Here is a 17,307-nt window from a genome sequence, read left to right as displayed (position 1 = left end):
AATAGCTAAGTAATTGTACATATACAATTTATGTAGCATCAATCAAGACTGATAATAATGTCAGGTCGGCAGCACCTAAGAAATCCAAAATCGGATTAGGATCTTGTGGTCTGAGGCATGTTAACACCTAACATGAAGATACTGATGATGACCCAACACTGATTTATCTCTACATTTGGGGTCGAAATGTCGACATATCTTTGAATGTGGATTATAAACAGTAAAGAAATGTTATGTGACTTCAGGGCTTCCTGGATTGACGGAGCCGTTAGAGGTCCATATTGTTCCTAAAACCACTTTCTGTATATATTGTATACATCACCTTCACTTATCCACACAATATTTACTTTCACTGTTTTTAATTAGGAGCACCTACCTTAGAAAATATAGCCATTTTTCCTGCAATAAAATGTAAAAGAAAAAGCATAATACAGCAATAAATCATTATTGATACTACATAAATTGTATATGTACAATTACTTAGCTATTAGATCACAGTGGAAGTCTAGGTATACTTCCCCCTTGCTTTGACCACTAATTTACTTTAATGAAAGTAGAAGAGGCAGCTAACCCATCTGAACCATTAACTCCATCACCAACAACTCTCAGGGCCTCACACAAGACTGGTGGCTCACCTTCAGAGTCTCATTAAAGAGGGGGTCCAGGCATCTCTTTTTCACAGCTGTCTTCCGCTTACTGAGGGAGGATTTGTCTGGCAAAAGGTAGGTCTTCACATAGCTGGAGAGAGAGCAAGGGAAAGAAAAAGACAAGATAGAGGTCAAACATAGAAGAGAAAATGGCACAGAAAGAGATTGAGCTATATATGGTATGTAACACCTTTACCCATGTTACTATACATCTTTACAGCCATACACCACCCTGAGTGTCCAGTTTTAGCAGATCAGCTACCAGGAGAAACATTGTAGGGATGCTGCTCTACATGTTCAGCATGTGTATCAAGCAAAGCAAATTTCTGTGCTTATCATTATTACCAATGGAGACTGTAAACGTTGGGAGACACTGCACTTCACACGTTTCTGGGAGATCCAGAGGTGATGTCTAGGGTTAATGAGGTTAGGTTTGAAGTTATGTGAACAACTGTTCTACCATTTGACCATTACTCCCACTACAATTCCAGGCTGATTCCTGAAACGGGTCTGAAGAGCTTAGTAATGAACATACCCAATTCCTGCTCCCTCCCTAAACCCCAGAGTCTGATCACAGCAACATTGTATTTACTCAAAAACGCACAAACCCCACATTCAATTCACTGCTCCTTAGCATCAGCTCAAAGCTAGGAGACCTGATCTTTGCTCAGAAATAACAGGAACAAAACCCATTCACATCTTACAAGGCTAATTCCTTCACTATAATGCTGGATCAGAACCACCCTATGATCAAATAGTTGCTTCTCTACTACATAAGCCTTTTTACCCTAACAGTGGAGCACACATACCAGTAAATACACATCTAACCTGCTTTCTAATAAAGTGGTAATCTCTCCATTACTGATGAGATTTATGCTCCCTAATACAGGATTAGCAGCACTCCAGAAATCAAAGGTATGATCTCTATTCACTGTCAGGAGAGCAAAAGTACCAAACTACTCATAGGACTGGTTTAAAATTCCTAAAATTAGATGCCCCAGAGAACTCACAGGTAGGATCTCTGCTGACTACAAGTTTGACGCCCCCAATACGTCAGGGATAAGATCTCTGCTCCTTTACGCCATATCATAACCTTGCCAGGACTCACGGGTCAGATCTCTGCTTCTTTGCTTCAGCAAGGTCCCTGCACTGAATGATGATGACCATCAGTTCCTTCTTTCGGGTATCAAACTGCAGGGAGAACTGGATGCAGCCGCGAACCTCCACACTGCCAATGTCACCGTCACTGTACAGGCTCATGATACTTCCACTAAGCTGCACTTGGGAAAAGGACAGCTGTGTTACAGTGAGAGATCATGGATAGATAAAGAAGGCAAATGCTGAGCAGCAGGGATAGACCCCAACACAAACCAAAGGAAAAGCAAAAAGTGGTCTGATGCTAAGAGTAATGCTATAGAAGATCAGAAGAATGCAACTGAAGATCAGGAGAAAGAGTAATGAGACAGAAGATGAGTGGCAAGAGTAGCAGTGTAGAAAACTCTGGAAGAGAGTTACTCAAGATAATAACGCCAAAAATAATGCGACAGAAGACCAGTACCAGCAGTAATGCAACAATAAAACAGTGCCAAAGCTAAGGCAATACAAGAGCAATAGCATTAGTAATGGGACAGAAGATGGGCACCAAGAGCCATGCTGCAGAAGACCAGTGCAAAATGTAATGTCCTAATAGGGCATTGTTGAAAGTAATGTAAATGAACCTCAGGGACAAGAGTAATGAGGTAGAAGACCAATGCCAAAAATACATCATAGAAGACCGGCATCAAGCGTTATGTGAGAGAAGACCAGTTCAAAATGTAATGGAATAGAAAAACCACCATCAAAATATTTGCAGAAGGCCCACTCCAAACATAATGTGTTACAAGGCAAGCACTATGACTAATGTGATAGCAGATCAGCGCTAAGTATAATCTGAAAGATGTCAAGAGAAATGCAACAGCAAACCAGGGTAAAGCAATCGCAGACCATCACCAAGAAGAATAAGATAGCACCCAGGAAAATGCAATAACAAACCAGTAACATGATAGCAGACTGGTGCTTGTCATACCATTACACATAATTTAGATTGTAGATCAGTCTTAAAAGGGATATAATCCAGCAGTAAGAGTGAGGTGTTATGCAAGTTCTAAAAGTCATATAATATCCCACGTCTGAGAGTAACGTAGTGAACAGGAATGAGAGCATAAAAAACCGCTATGGGGGGCAAAATGGATAAGGCCTAAAATACAGATAATAGATCAGTTCTAAGAATGTGATAACAGCAAGGGAATTGCAGTAAGGTAACAGAGCAATTCAAGCCTTCTGCTTCTTGTGGACTTTGTAGATGAATATTATAAACTGATATTGCCAATGTAATAAAGGATCATCATGGTGCCACTACACTGCAGAAGGGATGAGGAGAAGGAAACAGTAGGAGACAAATCACAGTTTCCTATATACCCTGGACTACAAATCTCAGGGTAGTTAGTGTTTGGCTGGAAAGAGAGAGGCCCCATAATGAGAGTTGGAATAGGGCGGGTGGCAAGGATTGAAGTGGAAAGCATATTCGTTGAACACAATGTGGTGCCCCCTGCCATGAACATGACTCAACCTCCCTTAAGAGGTCTTGTTGTAAGTGGGAACGATGATCATAGGGCTGTAGAGATCTGGAAGGCTTGTGATGGTTATATCTAAGGGCGTAAGACAATAGTCAGTATACTGAGAGACATATTTCAAGAAAACATGACTGTGTATAACAGGGAAAAGATGGAACAAGTACTGCAGAAATAGTATATGTGGCTTGAGCAAATTAGATGCTTCCAGCTGGTCTTTCTCCTAACTACCAGTAATACAACATTTACACTGTATTTGTTAGCCAAGGGTATCAAGGCACTGTCTTCCTTCACATGCTTCATATTAAAACCCTATGCAAGCGTCTTCTTGGGGTTGTTAAGGGTTAACAGCATTGCACATCATAGTCGTGGAAACCATCATTCAGCAGGGATCCTACAGCGAAATGTTATACTGGTGTCTTTCATCTGCCAAGTTCTGTATTTAGGTAATGGGTGGTTTCTTACTGTACACATATACATATAATTTCAAACTATTTACTCAAAGTTTGGGGGATTTTGTACATTTTCCAAATGTTTGAGGACATCAACGTGAGAGGTTCCTAAAAAAATAATTTTGGGAGCGGATCAATTCAGAAACTGCAACCACTGTTGCAGTCAATGATGGATTAATAGGCATTAGAACATTGGAATGCCGGGGGCTCCATTGAAAACAATGGAGTGCTGCGGGCTTTTACTGGCTGGTAAAAGCCCGCAGCGCAAACATTCCAATGTTCGCTTTGTTCACAGCAACAGCTGTGAACAAAGCCTCACGGAGCCCGAGGGGATTTTAATCCCCTCGGGCTCCGTGAACATTTTTTTTTTTAATAGAACATTCTGCCCTGTGTGGCAGAATGTTCTAATAGCCTTAGAACCCGCCGTAGTGGGCTCTACCGGCTATTAAAGTCCCTCTCCCTTGTTAAATGCCCTCGCCTTCGGCTCGGGCATTTAACGCGGGGAGCGGGCCTTTAATAGCCAGTAGAGCCCGCTACGGCGGGTTCTAAGGCTATATTAGCTAGCATTCAGTCCCACATGTTCACTACTGTCATAACAAAATTTTGCAGATATGTTTGGCATCCACCTATTTACGAGGACAATCTTTTTTCAGAGTTACATGAGTTTCATGATTTACACTTTCATACAAGCTCTGAGTTAAAAGCCCACAGAGAGATTACAGCTCTTCCCTCCTCCATCTCTCCTTTGCTCATCCCAAGCCTTATCCTATTACTATAAACTCCTAATTAACACTTCTGGATTCTTCCCTCCTCTATCCCTCCATTACTCTAGTCAATCCTACTAAGAAACTCACATATCCTTTGCTCAAATTAACTCATAATAATACTAAAACTGTTCTCATATTTCCCTCCACTAATCCATCACTAATTTTTCTGGTGTTCCGGAGTAGCGTGCTACTCACCGAAAAGCGCATCAACACCTTGTCAGGTGTAGTAAGAGTTATATATAAATACAATTACAGTTACAAACACTGGCATAACGTTTTGTGCTTCAAATATCAGAAAACACTTTCTAGGATCTGCTCCCTGCGTAGCCTTTCAAAAAGGAAACAGCCCATCTCACCTTCGGCCGTTGCGATGCAGCTTCCACGGTTCGGAGTCCTGTACTTTCTCAGTTATTCAACTAAAAAGCAGAATCCAAGAGCTGTAGATCTGTCGCCCTGCACTAAATCCAGCTCACAGAAATTGGTGCCTGTTATCCAGGGCTATAGGGGTAACTAGTGTGAAAACTAAGGGAGGTCTATAACTAAAGACTAGTTACAGGGAGTACTCAGGACTATAGTTGTAAATGCAGAAAAAGTTGTTCAAGAGAGTCACAAACTATGAGGGTCACTTATTGATTAGTGGGTTTGCTGCTTAATGGCAATGGCGGCAGGGGCCCCACCTATGCATACTGCACGGCCACCTGCCTGCCATATGTGACTTGGGCTTCAATTTGGCCGGCCATTTTTTTATTTAAGTGCCTCCCGTCAATGCACTTTCATCAAAACATATCATGGAGGTCAGCATGTCTTATCTTTTTGTTTTGCAGAAAAAAAAAACGTAGCTGTTTTCTCCCTGTGTGTTGTAGTTCGTTGCTTTCCTTTTTCTAGCCAAGCAGGGCTAACCTGGGTAGGAGAATAATAGGGCAGACTTTCTAATGATGAGCATTGGCCAGCAGTGGCTGCTTCCTAAACATTTCCAATGACTGAGCCAGCTGAGGCCCCGCCCCTGAAAATGTGGGAAAACTGTGGGTTTAGTGCGGTAGGAGATCCTCCAAATTATGGCGTGGCTTCTCCTCTGCCAAATCCTAAATGATCCTACTTTAGCTTGATTTTCCTGTGATGGAGGAAATTCTAAGAGTGGGGCTGCTTTGGATTAAGCACTTCCCCAAAGCTAAAGATGATATAATATAGACTTAGACTCCGCCGTAGCGGGCTCTACCGGCTATTAAAGGCCCGCTCCCGCGTTAAAGGCCAGAGCCGAAGGCGAGGGCCTTTAACAAGGGAGAGCGCCTTTAATAGCCGGTAGAGCCCGCTAAGGCGGGTTCTAAGACTATTAGAACATTCTGCCACTCAGGGCAGAATGTTCTATTAAATAAAACAAATTCATCACGGAGCCTTAGGGGATTAAAATCCCCTCGGGCTCCGTGAGGCTTTGTTCACAGCTATTGCTGTGAACAAAGAAAACATTGGAATGTTGGCGCTGCAGGCTTTTACCGGCCAGGAAAAGCCCGCAGCACTCCATTGTTTTCAATGGAGCTGCCAACGTTCCAATGTTCTAATAAACGTGCGATATGATAAAACACCAGTCAATGTGCAGACACAGAACTGATAGCTACAAAGCTCAGCAGGTCAACATTCTCCTACAGAGCATAACCTGCCACCTAGAGAGGAAAGATTCAAGTCCATGTGAGGATACCTCTACCTTTGACCATTCATAGACCAATGAATATAAATCATAATCCCATGACGAACGGTGAATACTAGAAAAAAATAATTTAGTTTAGCTCTATGAAAATGATGTCTCAACGGACTTGAGATTGATGGAAAAGAGAATTGCATCTCTCTTTCAATCCACATTTGTCTAGCTTGCATCCCTGTATTGCTATGTCTGTTAGATTATGTATCTGTTACTCTCAAACCCTGTCTGTCTGTCTAGCACTGGAACCCTCACTGTTTAACTTTCTCTCTCCTTGAGTGTGTCAAACTCTCTGGGACTCCTGCACCCTCATTACGGGTGCAGCAGCAAAGGTAAAATCGGAGCAAATTGTGTTTCTGCCCTGCTTTACACATATTACAAATAAGACACCAATTGCCACTGGGCCAGGATTTTCGCATGTGCTATTTCCTGCAGAGCCTTTCATGGGGAAATAACACTAGGGGCGTAGCTTGGTCAGTAAGATTAGGGGGGAGCTATAGAATTTTCGAACAATCACATATCATAGCAAAATACGTATACCAGAAGCGGCTCATGAGGGAGCTTAAGGGGCAGTGGAAAGGGAGAGCAGTGTGGATTGTTAGGGATACTTAAATCGAAATGTTTGGTAGAATAACCAACCTTTTTTTAAAACATGACAACAGAGTGGCGAGAGAAAGTATGTCTATATTTTTACCTGTGTGTGCATGTAAAAATCTCACGTAAAATCCAACAGACATCTCACAAACTTGACTGAAAGCACCTCTATCGAACTAGTTGGACATGCGTTAGTCCTTAGTGCAAGGGACTAAACTCCTAATCAGGAGATACATCTGCCTTGGTCACCCAGAACTGCGGATGTTCAGGACAGACAACATTTTTAAAGGAAATGGAGGGGATCGGAGGGGATTTGGAGGGAATGGAGAACTAAAGAGTTCACCGGATCTGGAATTACTGATTTACGTGGTAATTCCCCACTTTTCAGTGGACCTTCAGAGTTCCACTCGGACCACCCGCTAACGACTCAGCCCTAGAAGTTACTGTGAACCTAGGTAACCTGGGTAACGCTAAATTCAGTCATGTGGACTTTATAAGCACCCTTGCCCTGCACTCGAAAGCCTCATGGTAACTTCATATAAAGATTATAACACAGGTCCTCATAGTCCCCAAGAATGTTCGCTCTCATGGATCCAGGTCCTCTGCTCACCCCCCACACACATACACTACCCACATACCGTGGTGGAGCCCAAGCTCCTCATTGAGGAGCTGGTTTTTAGTGGGATGTGGTGTGTATCAAGGGCATTGTTGTTCTTTAGGGTGAGCAAGGTCCTCTTTTTGTTGTCAAGTTCTTCGTCGCTCTAGGATTAGAAGGAAAAACACAGAACATCAAACAAACAGCACAATTTTGGGACACTCATGCAGAACATAGGACAATATTATTCGAATCTGGTTCCAAAACTGAACATGTGAATATGAGGGAGTCAAAGCACTTGTGACACTTGCGTAATTTAATTAAGAGTACACAAATGCACAACCACTCTTGGAAGAGTCACACTGCTTAGAGACTTCAACAAAATAGGAAAAGTCCTTCAAATGAGCACACAAGAAGGGAACATGTGTAAAAGGAAAAAAAAGGCACCCCAAGGCGAGTGCAAGTCTCTTGTTGCTGGTAAGGGATGGCGTGATGCAATGGAAAGAGTTGCATGCCTTGCATTGCTCTCACAAGAAGTTCCTGACTCTCACAAGAGGAAGGTGGATCTCACAGGAAGGTAGATAACTTCAATGGAAGGTGAACAGCTTCCATATGTGGCTCTCACAGGAAGTATTTTATTTACAGAACACTTCTACCATTTCCATGACACAGCATGTGTTCCTCATAGGAAGTAAATGGCTCTCACAGGTATACATACCAAAGAAGCAGGTGTCTCTCACAGAAGATAGGGGATTCCCACAGTGACTTTGCTCTAATGTTCACATTTAACATTTGTATTTGCATTGTATATATTCCTCACAGAAGTTCCTGACTCTCACTGGTGGTAAGGCGCTCTCCTTGAAGATAAGTGGTTCAATAAGAGGTACAATTCTTTCATAGGAGGTAGGGGACTCTCATCAAATATAGATGCCTCTCAGGCTAGGTACCCGACAGCTCTCACATGACATATGTGGCTGACACAGTAACTATGTAGCGGACACGGGGCTCACAGTGGAGATATGTGGTATTTAAGTATGTGGTTCTCACAGGACTTACATAGCTCTGACAGGAGGTGAGTGGCTTTTACAGGCAATAGTAATTTCACAAATAGTAGGTGTCTCTCACAGGACACAGGTGACTCTAATAGGAGGTCGGTGGTACTTGCACAGTCCTCTCTACTCTGTTCTCACCTGTACTGTGATGATGACAGGTGATAAAAGGACATCCTCCATCTCCTGCTCCCTGCCATCTTTTGGAGGTAGGGGTGGGGCTAAATCCTCCTCTGCATCTGGGGTTCCCACGTCTGTTTGGGGCTGTTCATGGCCCTGATTCTCAAGTCGGCCTTCTGCAATGAAAACATAAGGTATCCGAACACTTTATTGGGCTTTGAGTTAATAGACAGGAGTTTAGACCAAATTACACAAACATTAATGCAAACGTAAGCAATATTGAACTCTGCTTAGCCTAGGCTTTGAAAACTCACAGGAGGTAAATAATGCTTATTGCATTGGCACAGCCACTAGGTTTAGCCTTTGGATCCTATTGGCTTTGCCAATGTTTTTTTTAGCAATGCTGTATAGCATCCCCGATGCTGTGCAGCGTGGCTAAAGAATTCTTTTTTAAAAAGCCCAGGATTCGGCCAGCTGTCTTTTTGTAGGAAAGTGCATCAAACATGAATGCATGTATAAAAGGACCCACGTGCTTTTTTTTCTTTTTAATGGCAAATCTGATTTGGATTGTAAATAAAAAGAAGAAAACTCACAACACTGCTTTTGTTGTAAAGCGAGGAAGCAACACAGAGCAGAAGCAAAACAGGGTGTGGAAACAACACACGAAGGGTGTGGTTTGGGGGAAGACCAGAGGACTCGAGTCGGGCAACCAACATTGAGGACATGGGCGAGAGCAACACAGAAGGCAGGGCAATATGCAAATGAGAGAGGGAGAGAGAGAAAGAGCAACATGGAACTGGGGGGTAGAAGTACACAGGCAAGGAAGCAATGTGGGAGGAGAAGCACACAAAGGCACGTGCATCTTTGAGGGTAGTGGGTGAGAAGCACACGGCTGTGACAGAGCAACACAGAGTGCAGCAGAGGGGGAAGAGAAGCACATAAGGGAGACATCACAAAATGTGCTTAAATAAAAGGAAAAAAGCAGTGCCTGAAACGTGAGCAGTGGAAGGACACAAGTGATATGTTCATATTTCAGGGGAGGGATGAACACATGAAGAGGAAGGAAAACCCATACAAGTTAACAAACAAGAAGAAAACAAAGTGACAACAAAATGAACCAATGGTAGGCAAGGGGCAGGCTGTAAGCCAATGTAAACTGACAATATGGCCCAGATTAAAGAGGGCCTAGCGCCTCCTTGCACCACCGTTGCGTCATTTTTTATGATGCTAATGTGGCCCAACAAGGTCAAATTCGTCATGCCATATTTAAAGAAAAAGTGGTCATTGCGCCACTTTGTAACCCCTCGCTCCACATTATGCCTGTGCTAGGCATAATGTGTACAAGGGGGGTGTCCCCATTAGGAGGGCCACAAAAATGGCATAGTGTATTCTAAGAGATTCCACAACACCATTTTTAACGGCTATTTTTAATACCTCCACAGAGTGGCCACTAAAAGGGGGCACACAAGTGTTTTCAATGGACCCCTACATACCCTGCAGGATTAGCGCCAACATGTTGGTGCTAATCCTGCACAGTACATCAATAGCATAAAAAAGTTTGACACTATTGCCCCAACCTTACTCTATGGTGTGCCGTATATTAAATATGGCGCACACATGGTGGAGGTAGGGAGGCACTAAGGGGCGCAAGAAAAGTGGCGCTGCATTGGATGTAGTGCCACTTTTCTTAAATTCAAGTCTATGGGGGTGATTCTGACCCCGGCGGTCTTAGACCGCCGGGGCCAGGGTCGGCGGGAGCACCGCCGACAGGCCGGCGGTGCCCCGCAGGGCATTCTGACCGCGGCGGTAAAGCCGCGGTCAGACCGGCAACACTGGCGGTCTCCCGCCAGTGTACCGCTGCCCTGTTGAATCCTCCAAGGCGGCGCAGCTAGCTGCGCCGCCGAGGGGATTCCGACCCCCCTACCGCCATCCAGTTCCCGGCGGTCCACCCGCCGGGAACCGGATGGCGGTAGGGGGGGTCGCGGGGCCCCTGGCGGCCCCTGCAGTGCCCATGCCACTGGCATGGGCACTGCAGGGGCCCCCGTAAGAGGGCCCCTACAAGTATTTCACTGTCTGCTTGGCAGACAGTGAAATACGCGACGGGTGCAAATGCACCCGTCGCACCTTCCCACTCCGCCGGCTCGATTACGAGCCGGCATCCTCGTGGGAAGGTCGTTTTCCCCTGGGCTGGCGGGCGGCCTTTTGGCGGCCGCCCGCCAGCCCAGGGGAAAACTTGAAATACCCGCCGCGGTCTTTTGACCGCGGCGCGGTATTTTGGGGGCGGAATTCTGGCGGGCGGCCTCCGCCGCCCGCCAGAATCAGAATCACCCCCTATGTCTTTTGCACGGAGACAGCTTATGCTGTCTGATAGGTCAGATCTAAAAATGTGCACAGACTCTGAGAGTGACAGCAGAAGTTCACCACAATGCCAAAGATGGCTGCATAGATCATAAACGTGCCTTATAATCTCTTGTGCACTGAGATATTGGTATTTCAGGCCAGTAGTTTATGGATGCTATATTGTGTCAAGAACTGCAACACATTTCTAAACCTCACTCCATTTCTTGTCAGGTTTGATGGTTGCTTGCCAATCAACTCTACTAAATGTGCCAGCCTGTACTATGTTACCAGTGAATCTTCATCCCAGCTATCCATTCTTCCTTAAGCTTCCCTTTTCTATTCAAACTCCTTACCATCTTATCTAAATCACTGTATTTTCACTAATTATGCTTCATCTGCATGCAGCTCAAGTAACCTTGCTCCTCCTGTGAAATGCCCTTTGGTAATGCTCTACACCTTCTAAACCAACCAGGAAAGGTATTTGGTTTCAGAAAAGCGCAATAACATTGGTCATGGCATGCAGGGAGTTTTCTTCTTTGGTACCTTACCAATGTTTTTCCTTCCTGGGTTTTCTCTATTTCACCTGGTGAACCCAGGCTAAGAAAATATGCTTCCCAAGGATTGGCCTAAATATGGTGGATCTTCCATGTATCACAGGAGCGTGCTGTGTGATGCCTTTAAATATAAACTATTAATGTTCCCAAAGACAAGGCGACAATTGTGTTGGCACTGGCTGAGTCAATGAAGCAAGCAATTTTGTAGACAGTTCATTTGACAACATCACAAAGTTCTTATTGCTTAAACGAAGCAAGTTGAAATAGTACTTCCAGCCTCAGCAATGATACAAGGTTTGGTTCATCAAGAATGGTATAGGAACGTGAGCATTCATTCCTTTATTTAGAAAGGCTGGATATCTATGCCTTAAACTGCACCATCCTAAAACGTTCCTCAAAGGAATTCATTTCTTTACTGGTTCCTGTCCTAGCAGCAAACAGGTTTTCACGTGTCCTCTTTCCAGTCATTTTTATTAGTCATTCTGAGAACTTGAGTATAAATTGGGATTTCCAATTCAGTAGTATTATAGATCTGGCATTTAACATAGCAATGTACATCTGCTTAATCCTGTGATCATTAATATGCTGTGCGTACCTTAATAGTGCCATCTTGGGATTTCGTGGGCTCTGAATACAAAGCTAAATTTCACAGAACCTAAAAAATCTCCTCTCTGGACTGTTTTAGAAGCGGACAAGATCATGCTGTGTTAAGCAAGTAGCTGGTTTTCGTGTATGAGCATCTAACACAGTGTGGGTCAATACTTCTATTAATCCAATGGGGAAAGGATGGTGTATGATAAATTAAGCAATTTGCATAAAACTGTATGCTACAAAAATTCACTCCACACATTGTGGTAAAATTTAACTCAAAATATCTTCCACATATCTTAAGTCAGAGTAATATGTCTCTCCTTTTCCCAATTACGAGCTAGTTTTGCAAAAATAGTTTGCTTTCTTCATCTCACTAAGAATGTTTTCCAGGATTCTGCACTTCTGACTTAACTATTCTCTACTAAATAGAAAAAATTTATTCATAAGCATTTAAAACTGTTGGCTCAAACCTAGATAGGAAGTGCCAAATCGGATTATAGGACCACAGGAACCAATTATTTTGGTCATTTAGAAGTGGCTCCAAATGCCGAATGGGGTTTCCACCCACTGGCCATTATGAAATCGTATACTTTGGAAATATAATAGCACTGCCATCTTGATATTTCACACCTAGTGAGAAAATTCTGATTATGAGCCTAGTAACCTAATTGCTGAATAAACATGGAATGAAAAAAAGTTTTAAAAAGTTGCTCTTTCTTTTAAGAAACCACTGAAGGGTTTTATATCTGACTTTTTTGGTTACAGATATTTTTGAAAGGTTATCAAATGTAAATTCACTGTTCATGTTACGTAAAAGAATATTGCCAACGTATTTAACTGATGAGCACAAATGTTACATCTAGAGAAGTAAGCTGCAGAAGCCAAAAATATAGTATGTTAGCCAATGCAAAACCTCATTCAAAAGTGAGCAAGTATAAAGAGTTAAGTGATAGTCTTGGACATTTGTTACCTTGAATAAACTGTGAGGACATTTTCAATATCAAAACACACATTATTTAATGTATGGAAGTCTAATAAATCATACATTTCTAAATAATGGATAAGGAAGAACTTCTGAGGGGGAATTAAAAGCTAAAGTATCTGTTTTCTAATTGTTAATTTTCTAACCTCCAAGTTCATGGAAGGAGATAAAAACTTTGATAGCATTAGTTAAATGTACCTTATCAGTTTTAAAGTCAGGAGGTTTTAAGAATAATATCACATCACCCACATAAAGATTCAGTTTTTATATGTCCAGATTGAGGGAACTATATTCTTATTCTCACAAAGAGCCACTGGAAGGAGTCTTAATAAAAAAAATATATTTATGACAGGGGATAGGGAACATTTACCTTAAAAGATTTAATGTATTCCAAAAGTAAGATTACATAGAGTGGTCCAACTTGCACTCATTTCTTAAAACCCTTGTGAGCTGCGAAGGGGACCAAATTTCCTTAGTATCGAAAAGAGGCTTTCCACGCTCACAAGATCACATGCTTTTCTGCCTCGTGAGACATAGTTACTGCTACCTTTTTCTTATAGGTAAAATAATCTATACCTTCAATTAAATACTTAGGGGCATATTTATACTCTGTTTGTGCCGAATTTGCGTCAAACATTTTGACGCAAATTCGGTGCAAACCTAACACCATATTTATACTATGACACCCGACCCAGCGAACGTCAAAATTCCTCTGTGTGCGTCATTTTCTGGATGCGGAAAACCGCCCTGCGTTAATGACATGCAAGGTAGGCGTTCCCATCCAAAAAATGACTTTAAGGCCTGTGCTCCTTATTTATACTCCCGTGTCATTTTGACGCAAAGGAGGTGCAGGCCTTAAAAAACAGTGCACAGTCTGATGTGCGCCGTTTTTTAACGCCTGGGTCAGGCAGGCGTTAAAGGACCTGTGGGCTCACTTCCATAGTCTCTGACCAGGGAAGCAGTCCAGAGGTGCCCTTCCCTGCCCCCAGGACACCCCCTGCCACCCACACCCACCCCTAGAGAACACTCATGGATGGGGGGACCCATCCCAGGTAAGTACAGGTAAGTAGAGGTAAGTATAATTTTTATATTTTTTTCAAGTGGCATGGGGGGCCTAACTTGGGCCCCCTACATGCCACTGTGCCCAATGGCCATGCCCAGGGGACAGAAGTCCCCTGGGCATGGCCTTTGGGCAAGAGGGCATGACTCCTATCTTTCCTAAGACAGGAGTCATTTCAATGGGGGTTGTGCGTCAAAAAATGGCGCAAGTCCGATTAGAGCCATGATTTTTTACTCTAACCTGACTTGCACCATTTTTTGACGCACAACCCCCATTTTTCCCAATGCCGGCGCTGCCTGGTTTGAGTAATTTTTTTTACTCTTACCAGCCCGCAGCGCCGGCTAACGTCAATCCTTAAATAAGGCGCCCGCCTGGTGCGTAGGAATGGCGTTAGAGGGCGGTACATTTTTTTACGGAAACCAGCGCCGGTTTGCGTCAAAAAGTATAAATATGGGCCTTAGTATTAGCATGTACTGACGACCACAAAGAATACCACTTTGATCTAGTGGATCAATTAATCTGCTATTTTGTTGATTCTGCCAGCTAACAATTTAGCAATGATTTTAATACTCTATATTCATATAGCGTTATTGGATGGTATGAATGAGGACTAACTGTTTTTTTTTCCTGGCTTTAAAAAGCTCACAATTGTTTCTGTGTTACTGGATAGGGATATTTTATCACTTTTTACAATGTGATTTGCTAGTCTACCTAAATATTTAGTAAAAATCTCTTTAAAGGGTTTTAAGCTTCATTACCACATACTTTCCACTGGACATATTTTGAATAACCTCTAATTTTTATTGTTGTTCGAATGGAGTAACGAATTGGTATGTGTTAGAAATGGAGTCTCTAGGGAGATATCAAGCTCAGATAACCCATGCTCACCCTCTTGGTAGTTTGGCACAAGCAGTCAGGCTTATCTTAGAAGCAATGTGTAAAGCATTTGCACATAACACACAGTAATACAGTGAAAACAGTACAAAAGGACACTACACCGTTTTAGAAAAATTGCCAATATTTATCTGTGTAAAACAAGACTAAAACAAGAAAAATCCAACATACAGTAGTAAAGATATGAATTTTGTAAGAATTAACTTAAAAATACAGTTCTTGAAGTCGATAGCTCTGCCTGGGGCAACTGTGGCATCGTGATCCACAAAACCAACAGTTCAGGCCGGCTGTGGCGTAGCGGGCCAGCTACTGTGTCGGGAAGACCCGCAAACAGTACCTTGGAAATGTAGGGCATCGTGGTCCTCGCGATGAGATGCAGAGAGAGGCGTCGCTGGCGTTGGTTCCAGAGGTCAGTGCGGGGGTCGTCGGGCCATTGAAGTCACACGCGTTGCAGATCGAGTTCCGGGCTGATGAAGTCAGGAGTGCTGCCGTGGATGGTGTTGGGGCTGCGGTACTAAGCTGGATGAAGCAACGTGCAGTCCCCACAAGTCACAGTGCAGGCAGCGGCTCCGTGACAACGTCCAACGTCATCAGTAAGACCAGGGCTGCCGTGTGAAGTGGGGCGGTGCGATGTGCGGTGTCACCAGGTCACGGTGCAGACAGCGGTGTCGTTGTTGCTGAAGCTCTGTCATCGGTAGCCCAAGTTAGCAGTGCGGTGCATGCTCCGTGTGGTGGCCACAGGTCGCAGTGCTAATAGGGACGTCTGTTGACGACACTGGAGTCAATGGTGCTGGCGTCGGTGGGCTGGGACTGCAGTACGGGATGGGTCGGTGCTTTGTGTACCTCACAAGCGGTGTCCACAGGCCACGGTGAAGGCAGCAGCGCCGGTGTCAGCAGGCAGAAGCACAGAACAGTTTAAGCAAGAAAATGCCCACTTTCTAAAAGTGGCATTTTCAAACAAACAATTAAAAAAACAAAAGATGTATTTTTAACTTGTGAGTTCAGAGACCCCATATCTTTATCTACTCTCAAAGGAAAACTGCACGTTAAGGATAATTAAAGGCAGTCCCCATGTTAAACTGTGAGAGAGACAGGCCATGCAACAGTGAAAACCAAATTTGGCAGTATTTCACTGTTAGGAAACACACCATTACACATCCCAAAATTAACATACACTGCACCCTGCCCTTGGGGCTACTCAGGGCCTACCTTACGGGTGCCTTACATGTAGTAAAAGGGAAGGTTTGGGCCTGCCAAGTGGGTACACTTGCCAGGTCGAATTGGCAGTTTAAAACTGCACACACAGGCACTGCAGTGGCAGGTCTGAGACATGTTCACAGGGCTACTCATGTGGGCGGCACAACCAGCGCAGCAGGTTCACTAGTAGCATTTAATTTACAGGCCCTGGGCACCTCTACAGCACTTTACTAGGGACTTACTAGTAAATCAATTATGCCAATCATGGATAAACCAATCGCCAATACAATTTACATAGGGAGCACTTGCACTTCAGCACTGATCAGCAGTGGTAAAGTGAGCAGAGGCAATAAGGCAATACATCTGGGGATAACCCTGCAAAAATGGCAATTTCCAACAGTAGGCTATTTCGGAAGGAATGATGAATAGGTAGGACTGAGAGGAAGGATTCTAGATGTATCAAGTACCCAATTACTACAACAGATGTTCTTTTAGCGATCTCACCATGGACATCGACCCTGAGATTAAGGGGCATATTTACAAGAAAGCGGTGCATCATAGATGATGCTCCACTTTTCTTGTGCCACTTACCAGCACCTATCAATACCATGGTTGCTCCGTAGTTACAATACGGCGCACCATGGCGGTTGTTAGCACAATAGCGTCAAAATATTGACACTATTGTGGCACTTTGCTACACTAGCATCAAAACGTTTGACGCTAGTGCAGCGAAGCACAGAGAGGCCCATTGAATATAATGGGTGAGTCCTTTTATTGCCTGCTTTGGGAAGGAGTTACAAATGACAGAGAAAATGTAAATTTCACTGCACCATTTTTCCGGGGCTCCCTGCGCCAGAACGTCCCCTTTGCATACATTATGCCTGAGGCAGGCATAATGTTGCGCAAGGGGTCGCAAAGTGGTGCAATGCAAGCATTGCGCTTGTTTGAAATATGGCGCAGCAGAAAAGCCAATTTAGTGCCACCTTATCATTAAAAAAATTACACTAAGGTGGCACAAGAAGTTTGTAAATATGCCCCTAAGAGTCCTATGTTACACTGACAGAGCTAGCTAGGTCCATTATTTAATCTAAGGGGATCATTCAGAGCCTTGTAGACAGTCCACCACGGGGGCGGAGGTCATGGTCTCCACTCCCCTTGTACTG

The 17,307-nt window shown here is 43.6% G+C and overlaps 1 protein-coding gene across 4 annotated transcripts in view; it reads right to left on the bottom strand.

Annotated features, from left to right (window-relative positions):
• SYTL1 (synaptotagmin like 1) overlaps window positions 1–17,307 on the bottom strand; it is a 272,953-nt gene that overhangs the window by 61,862 nt on the left and 193,784 nt on the right. For all 4 annotated transcript variants that reach the window (XM_069225245.1, XM_069225244.1, XM_069225243.1 and 1 more), the window contains exons 7-10: window positions 8,548–8,702; window positions 7,401–7,523; window positions 1,756–1,922; window positions 636–738 (exon numbers count right to left, since the gene is read on the bottom strand). In XM_069225245.1, coding sequence (XP_069081346.1) covers window positions 636–738; window positions 1,756–1,922; window positions 7,401–7,523; window positions 8,548–8,702 — 548 coding nt within the window. The remainder of the gene's footprint in view (window positions 1–635; window positions 739–1,755; window positions 1,923–7,400; window positions 7,524–8,547; window positions 8,703–17,307) is intronic.

Source organism: Pleurodeles waltl, chromosome 3_1 (assembly GCF_031143425.1).
Source record: "Pleurodeles waltl isolate 20211129_DDA chromosome 3_1, aPleWal1.hap1.20221129, whole genome shotgun sequence".
NCBI classification, from domain to species: Eukaryota; Metazoa; Chordata; class Amphibia; order Caudata; family Salamandridae; genus Pleurodeles; species Pleurodeles waltl.
This window is presented reverse-complemented; position numbering and strand designations above follow the sequence as displayed.